The sequence below is a fragment of the Diaporthe batatas genome (genome assembly GCF_019321695.1).
Source record: "Diaporthe batatas strain CRI 302-4 chromosome Unknown Contig00007, whole genome shotgun sequence".
NCBI lineage: Eukaryota > Fungi > Ascomycota > Sordariomycetes > Diaporthales > Diaporthaceae > Diaporthe > Diaporthe batatas.
In genome coordinates this window covers 76,491-94,931 of record NW_025408554.1, presented here as the reverse complement: position 1 = coordinate 94,931, position 18,441 = coordinate 76,491, and the positions used below count along the sequence as shown (strand labels likewise).

At 54.5% G+C, this 18,441-nt stretch overlaps 6 protein-coding genes across 6 annotated transcripts; 3 read left to right on the top strand and 3 right to left on the bottom strand.

Moving 5' to 3' along the window:
- Positions 1 to 1,205: 1,205 nt before the first annotated feature.
- Positions 1,206 to 3,347, bottom strand: KVR01_006906 (uncharacterized protein; the record flags this gene model as incomplete). The annotated part of the gene is made up of 2 exons (XM_044791216.1): positions 1,206 to 1,322; positions 3,111 to 3,347. The coding sequence occupies 2 exons, from the start codon at positions 3,345 to 3,347 to the stop codon at positions 1,206 to 1,208; spliced, it is 354 nt and encodes a 117-aa protein (XP_044644337.1).
- A 1,979-nt stretch (positions 3,348 to 5,326) lies between these two features.
- Positions 5,327 to 6,807, top strand: KVR01_006879 (uncharacterized protein; the record flags this gene model as incomplete). Its single annotated transcript, XM_044783857.1, has 3 exons — positions 5,327 to 5,970; positions 6,028 to 6,520; positions 6,601 to 6,807. Exons 1-3 carry the CDS (start codon positions 5,513 to 5,515, stop codon positions 6,805 to 6,807), a joined length of 1,158 nt encoding a protein of 385 aa, XP_044644310.1. The 5' UTR covers positions 5,327 to 5,512.
- Positions 6,808 to 7,544: 737 nt separating this feature from the next.
- KVR01_006961 (uncharacterized protein) lies at positions 7,545 to 8,660 on the top strand (the record flags this gene model as incomplete). Its single annotated transcript, XM_044794411.1, has 1 exon — positions 7,545 to 8,660. The coding sequence occupies one exon, from the start codon at positions 7,545 to 7,547 to the stop codon at positions 8,658 to 8,660; it is 1,116 nt and encodes a 371-aa protein (XP_044644392.1).
- A 146-nt stretch (positions 8,661 to 8,806) lies between these two features.
- Positions 8,807 to 10,788, bottom strand: KVR01_006720 (uncharacterized protein). The gene is made up of 3 exons (XM_044790062.1): positions 9,976 to 10,788; positions 9,293 to 9,899; positions 8,807 to 9,223 (listed from the first exon to the last, which is right to left on the bottom strand). Exons 1-3 carry the CDS (start codon positions 10,609 to 10,611, stop codon positions 8,991 to 8,993), a joined length of 1,476 nt encoding a protein of 491 aa, XP_044644151.1. The 5' UTR covers positions 10,612 to 10,788; the 3' UTR covers positions 8,807 to 8,990.
- A 2,854-nt stretch (positions 10,789 to 13,642) lies between these two features.
- KVR01_006994 (uncharacterized protein) lies at positions 13,643 to 17,929 on the bottom strand. The gene is made up of 3 exons (XM_044793091.1): positions 17,651 to 17,929; positions 15,606 to 17,568; positions 13,643 to 15,540 (listed from the first exon to the last, which is right to left on the bottom strand). The coding sequence occupies exons 1-2, from the start codon at positions 17,843 to 17,845 to the stop codon at positions 15,733 to 15,735; spliced, it is 2,031 nt and encodes a 676-aa protein (XP_044644425.1). The 5' UTR covers positions 17,846 to 17,929; the 3' UTR covers positions 13,643 to 15,540; positions 15,606 to 15,732.
- On the top strand, positions 14,356 to 15,533 carry KVR01_007089 (uncharacterized protein; the record flags this gene model as incomplete). Its single annotated transcript, XM_044784226.1, has 2 exons — positions 14,356 to 14,578; positions 14,653 to 15,533. 2 exons carry the CDS (start codon positions 14,356 to 14,358, stop codon positions 15,531 to 15,533), a joined length of 1,104 nt encoding a protein of 367 aa, XP_044644520.1.
- Positions 17,930 to 18,441: the final 512 nt, after the last annotated feature.

Here is an 18,441-nt window from a genome sequence, read left to right as displayed (position 1 = left end):
TTACTAGTCTAAATTTGAACTGGTAGAAGAGCTCTCTGAGAATTTGGAAGACATTTCTTTCAAGGAACAAGACCCTCAGGAGAGTTTAATCATACCACAACATCCAATGGTATCTTAGTGTATGAATTGGTTTCATGTAGTGTGTTGCCTCACAAGATGGTGCCTCACGAATCTTCTATTTGCCCTAGGTAGTGAATATGTTGTCGATGGCTTCGTGTGTTCATGAACATAATTTCCGTCACGTGCCAGGCCAAAATGGTTGCTGGTCTCAGGTGATTGATTTTGAGGAATGAATCACACGCAGGGTATTTTCGCGCATGAACTCATGTGTACGGTTGCGTCTGTGCGTAGAATTCATGTGATCAGCTGTGAATCTCAGTAACATCGTAAACTCCCATGCCCTGGACTGACAACCTAACTTCTTCACAAGTTTCAAATACCTGCAGACTTAATCATCGTTGCTGCCGCGTGTGCGTGAATATCATTTTCAGGAGCTCGGTAGTTTCAAAACTCGCTGATGCCTCTGCCCCTGGAACTGCGGGTTGATGGTTGTTCAATGGCTGCTGGGGATCGTCAAACGAGACGCTCAGGATGACATGCGTGCACAAGAGCTCCTGGCTTCGAGGGAAGATTGGATGAGGCAGGCCAAGAATGGCGGCGGGGTATTTGAATGGCTGCATCTGTAGTATTAGGGGGCCTGCCATCGGACAGAGTCTATATCTTGAACTTAAATATGCGATTCGGTGAAACAAGCCCTGAGGGCTTAATACATCGCCTCCTCGCCAGTGCATGAAGATATGAGAGTTTCCACAGCAAGTCAAAATGATAAATTTGACTCAGAAATGCATGTCTTCAGACTTTGCTCTTTACGGGCGGCCACTCGAGACATGTCTAGAATGAGCGGAACCAAATCCTTGACGGAGTGTAATCCGTGGGAGGACGTACGAAGTGTGGGCCCTGTAGATTCTAGGCGCCGAGACAGTCCTTGGAAATTCTATCATGGCCAAGGGCATTGAAGAGCTACTCTTTTAAAAATTATTGAACCCCAAGGAGTGGAACAAAAGCTCAACTTAAAGTGGCCTTTTGAGAAGTGCGATATAATACCCAACCGTGCACCTACAGACCCGCTTCCGCAATCGTCATTTCGCCGGTCCTACCTAGGTAGCCACTGGGGGGCAAATCTCATTTCGAGGTTGTTTCTTGGTTCAGTCGAGGAATATCTGATACTCTGAGTCCTCGTAAACGTGCACCTCCGCAGACTTGAATTTGCGAGCGGAAAGCTTCCTCGCAAATAGCACATCCAACTCCTCGTATGTACGGTCCTGTAGATTCCAGATCAGCATGTCATTGTCGCAAACACAATTCGACATGCATTTTGTATCCTTACTTTGACCTCAGGTAGCCGGAAATATGCCCAAACCGTGGTCAAGGCAGCAGTGGCTGCCCAGAAGAAGGCTGTCTTGCCTTTCAGGTCGAGCTCTGTGGGGTTGATCAAATATCTGGAATCAAATGACTGTTAGATTGGTTTCATGTCGTGCTTTTGTAGCAAAGCCATCCAGAATTATGTAGGAGAAGACCGTAATGCAAAATACTCACGGCTCAATGACCAATGATGCCACCGTCACAACATTGTATGTGTTCCGCGCCAACACGACTGTTTTAGCACGTAGGTGCATAGCGCTCGTCTCCGCAATTATAGAATACGTGATGGGACCCAAAGTCAAGCTGTACACGAGCTGCCAGACAAGACATAGTACAGCCTGCACCCACAGCCCCGCTGCGCTGTTTGTAGCCACAGAGATAACACCAATCAAACATAGCAAAGCGGTCGTGCCTGCGATTCCGGAGAGGTATATGACACGGCGGCCGTAGTAAGTGAGCAATACCCACGAAGATACGGTGCCAATGAAAGCGAGCGCGGGGCTAACGACTGCCAGTTTGTATGCGTTGTCGACGGACATACCTGCCTGCAGGTAAAAGTAGGAAGGACCGTAAGCAAATTGCGCTCCCGAAAGCATCTGTCCCGCAAAGGCGACGCAGCAGATCTCAGTCCGGCGGCGGTCGAGCCCGCGGAAGCAGTCCCGGTAGGTCGAGCCAGATTGTAGTTCCTGCAGAGGGAATAATGCGAGTTAGTCTGATGCATCTCAATGTTTCACACAACATAGTCATAGAGACGTTGTCATATCATGAACGAAAAGAGATGACGGGCCAAGAGAGGGGCTAACAAACACGATGTCGTGTAAACCGTGCGAGCCAGGATTTCGGATTGTGCTTCTGTGATGGTGTTGTGTTCTTCCGTGCAGAGGCTGGGCGTGCAGCAGCGGCCTTTTCCTTGCTCCGGGCAATCCTTGCCTTTTCAAGCCTGATGGTATATACTATCTGTGCTAGACTGTTCTGGACGTCACTCTCCGTGCGGTTGGACAGCCGGTGCAGGCTGATGGCCGCATCTCCGTATCGCTCGTTTTTGGCCAGCCACCATGGGCTTTCTGGAGAGAAGGCCACGAGTATAAAGAGTGGTAGTGGCCACGCCCATTGCACGGCGAAGGGGATCCGGTAGCTCCATTCTGAGGAGTTGTCGACGAGGGCTTTTAGAACGCCGTTTGCTATTAGTTGACCCACTGAAACGCAAGAAATTAGCAAATGTTGAGCCGTTTGGGTGTTGAAATGCTCAATGACAAGCCCCGGCTGCGTGACTTACTGGCCCAGCACAGGTTATTATAAACGGTGAGATATCCACGCAGCGCCAGGGGGCAGACCTCCGATGCGTATGCGGGCCCAGTAGTCGCGAACACGCCCCATCCGAGCCCACAGAGGAATTGGCCGATGAGGAGGACATGTATCGTCGGGGCGAAGAAGACGATGAAGATGGTAGAGTTGATCCAGAACAGCGCGACCAACATCATCTTTTTGTAACCAAACATGGAGCTGGCCCAGCCGTTGATGAAGCCTCCGAGTATCACGCCCACGGCCTGGGCGTTGCTCAGGCCGGCCTGCCAGGCGCCCGTGAGGCTCCACTCGCCGATTTCCGGGAAGAAGTCCCCGTAGCGCTTCTGGAAGGACGGGTAGCCATAGAACTGCGGCATCAGGGCCGTGTCGTATCCCTCCATGACGATTGCCATGGAGATGACCAGCGACCAGAACACGGCCTTCTTATTGGTTGAGAGCGCATGGAGGAATGTCTGCTCATGCTCGGCAATGTTTGCGGCGCGGGCCTCGGCCTTGGTGAACGCCCGTATCTTGTCGAGGGATGGGCGATTCGGGTCTATGAGCTGGCCCTCAATCGTCTTATCCCCCGTTGGGGTTGGCGAGCCGTACGATGCGATACTGCTGATTTCCTTGGACATCATGGGCTACGTGGGGACGGAGAGACCTGCTCAACCTTGAACGAAAGACATAACTGAGTGGCTTACCTATGATGGAGACACAAGGAGTACCTAGGTATGAGATGGTACTTGAGTATTTGTATTTTAGACGTAATCCTTCACGAAGCCTTTTACGCACAGATCTAGAATGACTAGGAGGTTCTAGATCACCGTTCATGACTGCATTGATTCTTAACCTCCCCGGCCGCGGGCGGTGTGAATCGTTCGCAGTATCAATGTGCCTAGCTATCGCGATCCTTGAGTCGTGCAGACGACGTAACATTCCTGATAAGTGCCGGCAGTCGCCATGTCACGCGTCGGCGAGCTTGGAGGGAATCAAAGTTAAGCTCCATTCATTGAAACCAGCTCCTGGGGCCTTAGAATGGCACTGGGAAAGCTTGTGAAGCCTTCTGTCATGGTTGACGAATCGGGTTGTGGGGACTCAGGCTCTTGACCATTTACCGATGTGACTTCCCACGAATGTCGATGTCGCGTTCCCCAACGAACGTGCGTCGGACCCAGATACCTAGGTTTGGTCTGGGCTCATTGCGCAGTACGACTGTCGCCATTTTGGATCGGATCCGTGTTTCTAAGTTAGCTACCATTGAATCTTCCTGTCGGAATTCGAAGCTCTTGTAGGATGGGTGGGTATCCAGCGCAACCACAGGAACGCCCAAACATAACATGAATACATGGGTTGCCCCCGCCTTCAGAAGCATTCGATTACTGGCCAGTCGGAGTATGTTATCGAAGACCGCTAAGTAGCCATTCCTATCACTGTACTGTAAACTGATGAGTCAGATGTCTCGCTCGTTGTTAAGGGTAATCAGACATCTGGAGGACAATGGGATGGTGACCACCTCTAACTGCCAAGTGTCTGCAGGTGCAGGAACGAGAGTCTATAATAGCTGAGCTGCTCCCACACGAAACACTTACCTCTCATAGGGGTGTCATACAGCGTTATGATCAAATGCGTGCCCTTGCGCAGGTTGCGCCGGTCATCAAGCCCAAGTGACACATCAAGACTACCAGCCCACCTCGAGCCCACCGCAGTCTTGGATCAATCACTTGAGCTGTTGATGGTCTGCGCAGGTAAGACTTTTTCCCGTTCGTGAACCTGGACGAGGCTGGTTTCAGCCGGCGGCAACTTCATCTCTGGCTACGCCTGATATACGGTGAGAGGTTCAGGTACATTGGGCAATGGGCAAAGGGTTCTTCGAATGTACTGTGGCTGAAGAGTGCCACTTGCTTGTTGCTCCACCCTTGGTTGCAAATATGGCTACATACTCAAGTGCTTACCAAGGCATGGGTATGAAATTCACACCCAGCCTTGCCTTCGAGGTCCCTTCTGGCGCAACAAAAGAACATTCGTTACCAATGAGTCAGTCGCATCCAAATAATAGCAGTGAAGCTGGTCACATGGGTAGTCCTACCTATATGTGGATCCAGATGTCATGGGGTAGGCAATGCTTTTTAAATCAATGTTGAACGGACGTAGAACTTGAAGAGGACCAAGTTTCTAGTATCAATGACACAGCCAGAGCGTCTATGGGGTACATAAAACATAAAGACTGCACTCTGCGGCAGCCATATCATCGGGCGGCTGTGTCCCGCTCAGGGCACTTGCCCCAGCTTTTGGGGTGCATAAAGACAGGGACCAGTCCGGGGAGAATCCACGCTGGCGGGTCGGCGGGTTTCCGAAAGCGGGAATCCCGCCGCCACTTACACCAACGAGAAGCCTAGACAAACATCTAGACGCCGCAGAGACTCAATCGGGCCCCAGTGCACCGTTATCGGTATAGCAAGTGGAGTGGCAAATGCATGAGCCGACGGACCCTTCTTGTTGCGCTTGCAGTATGCATATTGGTTGATCGAGTATGGGCAACCGTCGACCTACAGCTCCACCCAGCGGGTATTTCGTCCGCCCACGACGGCCCATCGTACCCAGCGTCGGAACGAGAGGGGTCGGTGTTTTCAATTGCGGAGCTCATCGGCACTTTGTATGTGAGGTGTCCTCGAAGCGACTTGGCTTGCGCTCAACCCTCTGCACCAACCCACAAAGTTGTGAATTCGAAAAGACGGAGCGTTGGTCTTCGACGTACAGCCAAGCTGCCTCCACGACAACCGTGCTCGCAGACCAGCCGCACACAATGGCACCGCAAGAGTCAACACTGGGGGCCCGCCAAGTAATCCAGGCGCCGCTGCCCAACCCCTCCCTCTCAGCAACCGCAGACCACAAGCTCAAGACCGGCGAGGCTCCCGTGTACGCCCCGGGCCCCGGCGAGGTGCTGCTGCACATCAAGGCGACAGGGATCTGCGGCTCGGACGTGCACTTCTGGAAAACCGGCGCGATTGGCTCGCTCGTGTTCGAGGGCGACTGCATCCTCGGCCACGAGGGCGCGGGCGTGGTCGTCAGGTGCGGCGATGGCGTGACGGACCTGAAGCCCGGAGACAGGGTCGCCGTCGAGCCCGGCGTGCCATGTGAGAAGTGCTTCCTGTGCCAGATGGGCAAATATAACCTGTGCGAGGACGTTGCGTTCGCGGGTGTCTATCCATACGACGGGACACTGCAGCGGTACAAGGTGCACCCTGCCAGGTGGCTGCACAAGTAAGCCTCGAGCACCAGCCATATGTGCTCGGTAGGTTCAGGCTGACAACATCGCAGACTCCCGGATAACATGAGCTTCCAAGATGGTGCACTTCTCGAACCTCTGAGCGTCGTTCTCTCGGGCCTGCGGGTTGCTGAGCTGACCCTTGGTCGCGGAGCTGTCATCTGTGGCGCAGGGCCCATTGGGCTCACTGGGCTCCTCGCAGCCAGAGCCTCGGGGGCTCACCCGCTCGTCGTGACGGACATCGAGCCCAAGCGCCTCGCTTTCGCCAAGGAACTCGTCCCGTCTTGTCTCACTTACCAAATCGACCCGTCTCTGGATGCCCGTGGAAACGCGAGGGGTATCAGAAAGCTCTTTGGTGCCCGGGGCGGCGAGGGAGAGGAAGGAGACGAATACTTCGCGCCACCGTGCGTCATCGAGTGCACCGGCGTTGAGTCAAGTGTCATTACCGCTGCTTTCACCGTAAGGAGAGGTGGTCGCGTTGTCGTGGTCGGTGTTGGAAAGAACATCATGAACAATCTGCCGTTCATGCACCTATCTTTGGCCGAGGTATGTGTTAAAGTCCGGATGCCTTCTGCTATCGCCAAATTCAATACGCTCGTGACTGACTGATCAAAACTTCGCCGTAGATCGATCTCAGATTTATCAACAGGTACACTGATACTTGGCCGGCCGGAATTTCATGCATGAGTGGTGGAATAATTGACATGAAGAAGCTTGTCACTCACGTGTATCCACTTGAGAAAGCTGCGGAAGGCCTTACGTTTTCTTCGGATCCTCGTAATGGCAGCATCAAAGTCCACATTCTGGATGAGTCGGAAACGGTGTTCTTCTAATTGAGACAGCAACAGCTTGCCATTTGCAAACTTCAGTACTGGTATGCACTAATGCAATAATAGTATGTGAAACTTGATTGACGCCTTCCGGATATGAAATTGAGTTGAGCTCCCAGGGAGTCAAAAGTGAATCGTTCACAGTCACAAGTCACTGGCTCTGGATTGAGATGCCTATTTCCCGGCTTTTAGGGCCTACCACCAGTACCCTTTGCCCGAGCCAGCAGGTCAAATATGGCTGTGTCATCTGTGAGATCGTGGAGAGTGTTGGCATACGGCGAGAAGATTAACCATGTCCGCCTAAGGACATTTCTTCACCTCAGACATGAGCAGTGGTCCATACTTTTAAAACAAATCAGGCCATGACTGACAGTCAAAACCATGCCAATCACTTGCATTCACCTTCACCGGTTTTGCAGTATGTTTGCCATTACACACTACCTAGATACGTGCCTAGCTTCTAGATATGGGCATCGAGTCAAAGAATTCAGGTGTAGCCTGTTGTGAGGAAGCCATTGCCGTGATTCACTCAACTTGGCCGTCTCAGCGATTTTGATGTGCTACCCACCTCCGTCCTTGGCTATAAAACTCGCAAACTTGGCCTTGACAACTCCTACAAACTCTTCTCGTTCCAGAGTATCTGTTTCTCATTCACAATAGAGGGCCCGAAACGACCCAAGCAACAACCAGTCAGTCAATCTTCATAACAGCATTGAACAAAAACCAAAAACAGGAAAATCATGTCTTACACGAGCTATTCACCCAACGAGTACGCCTTATGGCTCTCTCAGCAGTTCCAACGGGGAAATCTTCACCCTTACTGGGCAACGCTGGGGCAACTCCCTTTGCCCCAGTACCCACTGCCAGTGCCTCTCAACAGCAGATCAGCCAGCGAGCCTCCCACTCACCAGAGTCAAATCCCGACTGCAGGTTTCCAGATCATTACCACCGACACCTATCCTACAGGATCCATGGCAATGCCTTATCCGACAACCTCCTTTCCTGTGCAGGACCCTCAAGCTCCGGTCCCTCACGTTGGAACCTCAGTTCCAGCGTATGCTAGCTTCGAGAATAACAGGCGCGCAGCGCCTCATGATAACGATACTATCCAGAGCGGAAGTCGCCCGAGCGAGAGTCAGCAGGTGCTGCCGATCCGGGCCGTGCAGCAGAATCATCTTCCAACACCTTACGAAACCCAACCGATTGGCACCCATTTGACAACTATTCACCCTTCTCTCGGGGTATGTGTCCTGGTACCCCTCGATCAACTGAGGGCAAGTGCTCCGCCGAGTGCTCCGCCGAGTTCTCCGAACTGGTCAACCGTCAACAACGCCAGTCACAGTGTCAGAGACTACGACAGCACCCGCGTCGACCGCCTCCGCCGCCGCCACAGCCGGTCCGTCACGCCTTTCATGAGGTCGATGAATCCGTCCCCCCGCAGGTCACCCACGCTGTCGCCGTACCTACCATCTCCCTCCTCTTCAATCGCCATGACGCCGTCCATCCGCCATCGCCGGCACAACACCCCCGAGTTCGTGAGGAGCCCAGGTCGTTTTCGCGGCATCGGAGGCTTCACCCCGCTCCGTCGAACCCAGTCTGCCGCGTCTGTGCCACGCGTCACCAGAGAGGCTTCTATCAGCACCGTTGGAACGTGCTCGCAGTGTGGGGGTACTGTAGCTGGCGATTCGTACGAGCCGTTCACGAATGGATCTATCGTGGCGACGCCCCGAAACGTTGTCCGGGACGGAGCACTCGCCGGTCAGGGAGAGTCTTTCCGTGGGTGTGGTGAGGGTCAAGAGGCCTTAAATGGGGGTCACGGGCGCTTTCAGGCCACTGTGGAGGAGGTTGACGAGTAAGTTCCAGGGAGGAGATTCCGTGTCGGGGATGTTGGGAGCGTGCTAGGAAGAGAGTGCAAGGGGGCAGCACCCGGGTCATGAACGATAATTATGGAATTAGTATTTGCAATTCGTCTATGATCAATATACTTCGATGCTTTGTAACTGGGATCTCATATCAGGTGCTTCTGGCCGGCCGGACTCCATACTTGATTCTTCAAATATTGATCGACGCTGCAGCTGGCAGGATCGCTCTGGTTGCCGAGCTCTTTGTGTAGCTCGATCCCAGCGCGGCAAAATTGGCCAGGTGAGTTGTTTCAAGATTAACTTAGAACGATCACCAGCAAGTATTCAAGAATTATGGGCCATGGCGAGTATGGAGAAAGATCCACCAGCACTGGCGACAACTAGCATCTTTCCGTTGACAGCCTGACCATCGATCACAGTCGGAATCTTTATGTCATCCTCCGTACCTTGCCCAGTCCTTCCATTGGAAGAAAATCCCCACGAATAGGCCTTTCCATCAGTAGTAAGAGCAAAGCTGTGATCTGTTCCAGCTGCGACCAAGCTAATGGGCGGGATGTCTACACATGTGTGTTCATCTTAGCAAGGACTTGATTGGGGGAGAAAATACTTCAAAGGAAATGTCTCACCTGGTATGACCGTTGGGGTTTTCAAAATACGAGGAGTGCCACGCTCATCATAGACAGTGTTCTCGGCCGTGATAGCTTCGGGACGCACGCCAACCTGGTTGCCATCTATGCGACCCCATGTAAGGAGCTTGCCATCATCGCTAGATGCGAGAGAGTGATGCTCCCCACCGGCGATGCTCGTAACCTTGTAGTCTTTTAGGGCCTCGACAAGGCGCGGTTTAAAGTGGTGAGCGTTGTCCTCGCCGGCCCCATCGGGGGTGCCCAGCTGCGCGTAGGTATTTAGGCCCCAGGCATAGACACGGCCTTGCTCATCGACGGCAAAACTGTGATAAGAGCCACAGGCGACTTGAGTAGCCTTCGCACCGCGTATCGGAAGAGCCCCTACGCTGGCTGGTCTGAGGCCAAGCTCGGGATGGCTGGCCAGCACTTTACGACCTAGTCGGCCTTGTTCTCCACAGCCCCATGCATACACCTTGCCCTTGCCGTCGACCGCAAGTACATGGTTGTTACCGGCGGCTAGTTGTCTGATATCCTGGAGGTCTGGGATGAGGACTGGGGTCTTCTGAACCTTGACATCCCTACTGAACCCCATGATTCCCTCAGTGGACTGGACACTGTCAGCTAAGGTTGATCGTAACACACTCGGAGCGAAACGCATTGAAGTTCGGCGGAGTGATAATTACCCTGAACGTCCCCCAACCATACACCCTGCCGTCGTCGGTTAGGGCAAACGAGGCGTTGTCACTTGCAGCTACCTGGGCCCATCTGATATTTGGATCAAGGCCCGAGACGTCGACGGGCCCGGGTGTGCTTTCCGCAGGGTTGAAAACATCATCTTCATCCTCTTCGACATTTGTCGCGCGCCCTAGAGCACCAAGGTCGTTAACACCCCATGTAAGGATCTTGTTGTCCTTGGTAAGCGCGACCGCATGCATGCCGCCACAGGTGATCTGGATCACGCCAATGTCGTCTGCAGAGAGCAGCTTATTCAGCCGTGGCCGCGTCACGTCCGTCAGTGACTGGCCTTTGACGATCTTGCTGCCAAGGCCGAGCTCGCCAGACGATCCCTCACCAAAAACAAAGATATCGAGCGGGTCTAAGGGTATTCTGTTGATCCGCTGACCAATTTTTGAACAGAGTCTCTGAGAAGTCACAACCCTCGTCTTCAGCTCCCTTGAAGTTTTGTCCAATGGAAGTTCTGCCCTTTTGAGCCGCTTATCGGGCCTGCTATGGCCTTGTCCATCTGAGTTTGGCGTCTCAGTTTTTGTTGGAGCGTTTGGAATGGGCACCTGTACTGTTCGCTTTCGCTTGTTATTCATTTTGGAAGGAGCAAGATCTTCCTTCTTCCCAACACGCGCGTCCACCTTCTGTTCTCGGGATATGATTGAGTTGAGAGTAGCTGTCCTTTTGAAGCTTAGTTATACGATACTGTTACACCGGATTCCGTAATTTGGGGCTTTCAAGAAAGGACCAAAAGACGCATGACGGCCAATGGCTGATCAGCAGTAGGGCTCGGCTAGATTTAGAAAGCCAAGTCAAAAGGGAGTCGGGCAAAGAGGTGAGCCTTTGGAAGTCCTAAACGGCGCGTTTCCCACCAACAAACTCAAAAGGCCGTTACTGCAGCAACGGGGGAGAGAAGATGTTGATCCTACGCCAAGCAATCTACTACCCGTGGTATGCAATGTGTGAGCAAACTTGATGATTTGGGTTACATCGTTTATAAAACACCCTAGTCGGCCGATTAGCACGAGATATTATCCAACAGTCCATAATAGATTGTTTGCGCGACATAATCCTCTCATCGCACATGTGCTTTACAAGGACATTAACGATTGAGTAATAAGATTCGAGAAGTGACCAGCAGAATCACCGACGAAATAGATGAGATGAGCTTTTGAAATCAACTTGCATGCAGGTCTGGGAAGATTCAAGTATAAATGTTTCCAGTAGGTGAGGACATCGTTGTCTGAATTTGGCCAAAAAAGAAATCCATATCCAACCTTTATTCCTCATGTTGTCCAACAGTTTCGAGAAACCTTTAGGGGTTCTCCTCCAATTCACGCTCCGGGAGAATGAGTCCTCTCTAATCAATATACTACAATTCTGTATTACACAATTATCATGTCGTTATTGAAGGGCTTGCGTGGGAGACAGGAAATAGATGTTGTTAAGTTGTCGGTCATTTCTGAGGTCTAGATCTTGAGATAATGGTATCGAGCTCTTGGAATGCATTATCCAGAATAAGAATCATAGGTCTTGGAAATCTTCTAATTATGAGCCGGAATTGCACACTGTATGATCACAGAAAATGAGACTTTCTGCTTGCGTCGGCTTGGGCCGGTAGCTGGTCAAGATCCCAATCATCTACCTGGCAGACATACATACGTGATGACATGATGCTCCTGACATTGATTGAAACCTAGGTATCCATATTATCAACTTGCTTTCTTTTCTTGTGGCAATGCAACTGGTCCAAATATTATTTGATGTGCTCAAGTGGGCCCAGTGGGCAGGGTCCCATGCACAAGCTTGCAACTGTAGTTGATTGTCGTGAATGACATCACGCTATGATATCCGCGCAACTATAGGTCCTGAAGTCAAATTCCCGGTGCACGTTCAAATCCATTTGGTCTTGTGCGGCTTCGCTGGATATTTGTCATGGGCCGTGTCTTAATAAGACATATATCCCGACCAGCAAACTGTCTCTCAGGATATCCCCACATGCCCAGGTGACGTTCACCCTTCGGCAGTCTCGTGAGCTGTCGCAGGGCTTTCCAGACTGAGCGTCACCAAAGTGGGCACAAACTTTATACTATGATAGGAAGCTTGATTGAAAACGCTAGGTGCCGGGGCTATTTCCAGTCTGTCAGGTCTGCGACCGTCCATGCGACCACGCAGTAGACATTATAGTGCCAAGAAAGGTGGTGGTTATAGAAAGGTTGGTTCAAAGGAGGGGTCATGACCAATGGCGATTCGTTTCTCCGGCGTTATTGGCTGGGGCGCACGTTGGTTTATTAGAAGATGCCACTTCCTACCACGGTCACGAACGGCCCTCTGGATTGGACGAATTTCATTTGGGGTACGGCGAATCACTGGCATCTTTCGAGCTCGTGGTCCTCGCACACCGACCGGCGTATACCCGCTCGGACAGCGAGGTGGATGAACACAGGGTCTCTCGCATCCCTCATAGGACAAGCACTATGGAAGGCAGCATGGTTTATTAATTGGACTGATGTTTTGTGCACATGTGACATCCTGGTCACGGCTGTCCAGATCAATCTGATGGTCTGGGTGGAAGCTCCCCCAATTGACCAACAGGCTTGGGGGAAATAACACCGAGGATATCGAAGGAGGAGTTGTCCCGAGACACACGTCATCTCTTTGGAACATCGGCCAACAGGGCGATGTTTCAAAACAAATCTGGAGCGCCCGCGTGCTCTGAGTGGTGCGAATATATCTGCTAGCGGCGTCCGAACTGCGTTTCGAGTGGAGGACCACCATCCACCGGCCGATCTTCCACCCTCCCAGCAACAGGCAAAACGCTCCCAGGGGTGTGTGGAGGAAGAGGAATGGCCGATCGTGCCGGTCCTGGCATTGATGTGTGCAACAAAACAACCCGTCAGGGAAGGAGGCGCTGAATGTGGAGCTGGAGAAGGGGGAAGAACGCGCACAAGGCACACCCGCTAGGCTAGCTGGTTGATGCCCGCCCACGGCTAAGGCTGGACCGTAATTAACCTGATTGAGGCTCTGTTCCTCGTAGATTGCGGCTCAAAAAGAAAAAGAGGAGCGGGCTACTGCGGCTAAAAAGAGGTAACGAGACCGAAGGCGCGTACCCTTGCTGGGCTTAGGGCCTCGTGGTGCCGTGAGTGCGTGCGTAAGGCTCGTCAATCCATGCCCCGCCAAGTCGTGTTCTGAAACCTTATCCCCCAACCTTCCTCGTGGGCGCTGACGACCGACTCAGCGGATCGACGGCGCGCAACTCGTGGCCCTCGTCCCAGCTCGCGGGCGTGGCTTTTCCCTGTCGCTATATTTGTATGCCTGCGTGTCTATATCCGTCGGGGCTGCGTGTGGCTAGGCACTAGGCGGGAGAAACTGTGCCCCCATTCCTCTTCGGGCTCCCCTGTCGGATTTACCGTCTCCCTTCCTCGCCCAAAACGATGGCCTACCTAGGTACACTCGGTGCCGGCCGGTGTCCCCTGCTCTGTGAGGTCCTGCGAGGCGTGGGACCCGGTGCATGCGCCGAGGGGAGAAATAGAAACGCATAGGAACAATGTTCTATGTTTTCCTCGGGGACCAAACGGCCTTGTTTAGTGGTTCCCATCACCAACCACACCAGTCGTGCCCTAGGAGCGATGGTGCGGGCTGGCGGGATGCAGCAAATGGGATGCTCATCCGACCATTTGTGTGCCCGTGCTGTGTGCGGGCGTCGTCTGCATTGAGCAACACCTGGGCATCCATTCGCGCCGGCCTATAGGCTAGAGCGGAGGTCTATCTATATCCGACCGTGAGTTCGAGAGGAAGAACAGCAGAAGTCTAATCGTGACATCAGTCAGACCTCGGCGCAACCTTGATTGATGAGCGAGCAGCAGGCACGTCCGTCTGACATTAACATCCATACTCCGAGCCGCAAGGCCCTCCGTCATCCCAATGCGGCAGCTGGGCGGGGGAACGCCCTCCTGCATTCATTTAGACGGCCCATGGGCACCCCTGCCCCTGCCCCTGCCGATCGATAAACTTGGGCATGGCATGTGGGGTGCCCTAACCGGACTGACAGGAAACCTAGCATCGCACCAAGGCGATGACATGGGAAAATAGCTCGCTGGTTCATGTGCTCATGTAGACGAGTTCGGTCGGCAGCCGGTAGCCCTGCACGTCCATCCGTGCTCACGGCACAGGTTTAGGGCTGGCCGCGGTGTAGAAATATGTATTAGTTTGCTCCCGCTCGTGCTCACGCTTGCTTTTCCTCACCTCTTCTTTCTTGGGACCACTCCCCGGATCACGAACACTTCCGAGACAGTCGCCACCACCAGAAGAGTGTCACCGCAGTACCGGTACTAGTCATAATGGTCACAATACCCGGCCAACCACCGCGGGCACCGCTCCGCAAGCGCCAGCCACTCGACAACATGCTGGACTCGGTGGAATCCTGGATCACAGAACGGAATGGATTTGCCGTTCGGAGGCGAAGTGTGAGCACGTCGGAGGCACCGGCGCATCCCGCCCCGGCAAGACGGGAATCATCAACCACATCCCCTATTTCCACAGCTCTGGTCCTGCAGATACTCGGTACGTGCACTGCGTCGTCATATTGATATATGCCTTGCTCCTGATCATGAGCCACCACTAACATCGTCGCCCAGTCCTGGTTGCGCTGGTCCTCAGCATCACGCTGTTCGTCATCTACCGGCGCCGCCGCGCCAAGAAGTTGAATCTGCTGAACGAGCAGAGGATAAATGCTCCCTTCTTCGGAAACATCAGCGCACCAAATGGCCTCGCCCCACCACCATACGGGGAGGCCCTCAAGTCCCCGGTCATCTCGGAGGTCACAGCCTACAACCACCAGAGGCAGAGGTCCAACTCCATGCTCATGGATGAATGCTGGAAGGCAGTGTATGCCGCGGAGGACGGCACCGCCAACCCCGGCTATGGCTCGACAAACACCAGCCGGCCCGAAACTCACATGCCAGCGCCTGCCAGCCCACAGACAGTAGCCCAGACCGGCTCACGGAACTCCGTGGCCGGCTGGCTGCGCACTCAGCGGTGGCTCCCCGGCGGCGGCGCAAACCCACTCAACAGTAACCCATTGACGGCACCCAGCACTCCCATGTCCGCACGGATGCCGGTTCCCCCATCACCAAGCTACAACGGCGTCACCCCATCGGTGGCACCAACACCAACAACCGCGACGTATCTCGTCGCCCCGGGCCCCCAGACACCAGGCCAGCCACTGAGCGCGCGGAGCTGGGCCACGGGCGACGACTCGGTAAACGACAGCGTCAGGTCGACCTTTGTGCCCCAGACGGCGCTCTACCCGCCCCCGCTGCAGCCTGCCCCCAAGGGCCACGGGGTGTCGAGGTCCCTGACGGGGAACACGAGGAGGACCAGCGGGGCGTCGTGGACAAGCTCGGTGGGCGACAGCTATGACAGGGAGAGCGGGACGTGGAAGACGATGACACCGCACGAGGACCCGCCGAGCCGCGAGCCGAGGAGGGGGAACCCGGATGAGGTCAGCCCGATCTAACGGGGCCCTACTGCGATGTGAGCTTTTGTCCTTACCAGGAAAGCCGGGGGTTATGATAGACGCTGGACTTACTATCCTGTACTTATTTTGCTGTTACGATATACCCTGACGCGTAAATTTCATGGAAATACCTTTTGTTGGAATTATTTGACCAAACTCCGAGACTCCACGTGATATGCCAAGTCATTCATTCATTCATTCACGAGCCCACATCAATCCCGTCCCTGCGGTACCGGCAGCAGCTCTCCCCACACAAGCACTTCTTGTCCAGGCCCCTCCAGTACTTGTCGCTGTAGTCGACACTGATCTCGGTGCCAGCTTCTATGCCCTTGCTGACGAGAATGATGCGCTGCGTGCCCAGCCACGTGAAGCGCTGGTACTGCGCGTTAGCCTTGCAGCTGTGGTTGACGAAGCGCGTGAAGTTGCCCTGCCGGCCCTGCCAGATCTGGTACTTGGCAGCACCGGCCGACACCGCGCTCTCCATGACGTCGACGTCGGATAGGCCCTTTGTCACGAGCCCGACAAACTCGCCGACGGGGGCGCCGCGCTCGAAGGCGCAGAGCGCCATGAGGCCGTTGTTCCGGCCATCGGGGGTGCGGAAGATGAGCACCGGGGTAGGGAGGGGCTTTGCTGCGCCGAAGAGGGTCGGGAAGCAAAAGCACGAGTTCAGCTTTGGGTCGTCGGACTGCTCCTTGCCGCACGTGTCGCAGAGTGGCAGTGCGGATGGCTCGCCGCTGATGCTCGTGGTCGGCGGCGTCCACCGCGGGTCGTCGCAGCCCCAGGCGACCTCGTCAATGACGGGCTCGTCAAGGTGCTGGTATGAAAAGTCCGGATCCCATTGCAGATACGTTGATCGAAGTGGGACGGGTGAAGAGCCATCCAGGGAGATGACATAGTCGTGGGGATGGCCCCGGTATATCTGCTTAGAGGGCTCGCCTATCGCGGTGAGCAGTTGCCTCCAGTTTGGGTGCAGCGTGTCTGCTGTAACCTCGATGGCAGGCTTGAGGTTGCGCAGGCGCTGCATGCTGTCCTTGTCGAATCCGATCCGGTACTTGCAGAACCTGTAGATGCCCATGCCCGCAAAGACGAGTGATGCCCAGCCACCGGCTTGTTTGATCTCATTGTAGCCGCGCCAGATTGACATCTTGTTCCGTAGTTCCTTCTCAGACCACCCAAAGTCTGTGCAGGCCTCCATGAGGGCGGCCTTGTTGAAGCGACTCCGAGGCGTGAGCGTGTTATTCGCCGCCAGACTGTCGACGTACGCATCAAAGTGCTCAACCCAACGGGCCTGAACAATGACCTCTAGGGATCGGCACGCACGGCTCGCCTGCGTCACCTGGCTGCAGAACACGTTGCTGCGCTTGAAAGACCGGCTGCTGTCATACACGCTGTCCTGGACAATGCTTCCCTGGCCACCTGGCTGCAGCACAAGGCCCAGTTTTGAGTTCACCTCGTCGAAGGGTGAGGGTGCCGCCTCTACCGGCCGGAGCTGGACCTGGTCGAGCAGGTTCTGAGGGTCGAGGCTGAGGCTGCCGTGGAGCTGTTCCCAAATGCCACGGATGAGCTTATCGAGGGTGGACGGCTGCAGGACGTGGCCGGTGGGCTGCTGTTTCCGGCGCTTGGGGAACTTGTCGCCAGTTGATATCTGCCTCTGGCTGCTGGGCTCGTCCTCGAGATCGACCGCACTCTGCTCCCTGCGTGCCGGCCTGAGCCCACCGAGCGGTCTTCGACTCCTACCAGCCGAAGCTTCGGCAACCTCGTCGGAGCATGTGGGCGTGGCACCGGCACTAGATCCCTCTTCGGAATCGGGCGGCGTGATCCTTGTAGCATCTGGCAGGATGATAGGAGCCGGGGTGGATGCTGTTGATGGCTGTTTGGTGCCGGCATGTCTCTGTTGGACCTGAAGGAGGCTGTTGCTGTTGCTGTTGCCAGTGCTGCCATTGCTGCCACCGCTGCCAACGGGGAGCCTCTCGAGTTCAGGGCCCTCGGAGGACGCCCGACTCGGGTGCACAATCCCTGACAGGTCTATGAGATGCTACACTCACACAGAGTCAGCCACGATCCGGCGAGGCGGGGTGAGGCGGGGTGAGGCGGGAAACAAGATCTGCTGCACTAACGGCGATGATGGGCCCGGGTATGCACTGGTTGGCTGCATGTTTCGAGCCATCCTGGAGACAGGCCTGAAGACGCAGTATGGGCTTCTCGAGCTGTTTGATCGCTGCCCAATCAATCCCCGTCGCCTCCACAATGCGCTCGGCCACCGCGCGGGCGATGTGCTCCCTCACACGCGCAAGATCCTCTTCGGCAATCATTTTGGGGGCCCGTCTGCGAGAGAGTGGCACGGCCAGGCGCCATCGTTGGCGTGTTCGAACGGCTGAGTGTCTGGCGATGTTTGGTGAGGGCTGAACTTGGAGTGGAAAAGCGAGAGTGGCCAAGAACTTTCGCATCGCGATATTGACTCGCGGAACCGGTGACGCTTGGCTTCCTTATGTAATACTGTATGGTAACTGTACCTCCGTACCACGCAACGGTCCGTTCTCCCGCTGCCCCTGCCAATGCAACCTTGCCGCCCTTCTTCCCGATGTCTCCTCGAGCTACTAGTCTAAGCTTCCGAGTCTTATTAACCCACATCAGCATCCATACATCCAGGCAGCCCAGGCCATCTTCACGCTTCCAAAGGTGCACAAATCTAAACATTGGATCCAGGCCCTCTCCCGCAATACCCCACCCCACCCGTCTGGCAACATACTGTTATTTGACAGGATCGAGGTAGTATCCGAAGCTACTGTTGCAGTGAGTTTATCAGTGCCCAGGTGGATAAATCTAGAGCCCTCTGGGAAACCCAACCTCATGTGATACCAAGTAGGGTGCCTCGAGTCTAAATAGATCGGCAAAGTACTCGGCAATA

What these genes read in the sequence shown, in the direction of transcription:
- KVR01_006720 (XM_044790062.1), bottom strand. Translation starts at nt 10,611, where the DNA reads ATGAATAACAAGCGAAAGCGAACAGTACAGGTGCCCATTCCAAACGCT. An exon ending in ATGGTTGGGGGACGTTCAGG is followed by an intron (nt 9,900 to 9,975) that starts GTAATTATCACT and finishes GACAGTGTCCAG; the next exon opens with TCCACTGAGGGAATCATGGG. An exon ending in AACCCCAACGGTCATACCAG is followed by an intron (nt 9,224 to 9,292) that starts GTGAGACATTTC and finishes ACACATGTGTAG; the next exon opens with ACATCCCGCCCATTAGCTTG.
- KVR01_006994 (XM_044793091.1), bottom strand. Translation starts at nt 17,845, where the DNA reads ATGATTGCCGAAGAGGATCTTGCGCGTGTGAGGGAGCACATCGCCCGC. An exon ending in TACCCGGGCCCATCATCGCC is followed by an intron (nt 17,569 to 17,650) that starts GTTAGTGCAGCA and finishes GTGTGAGTGTAG; the next exon opens with CATCTCATAGACCTGTCAGG.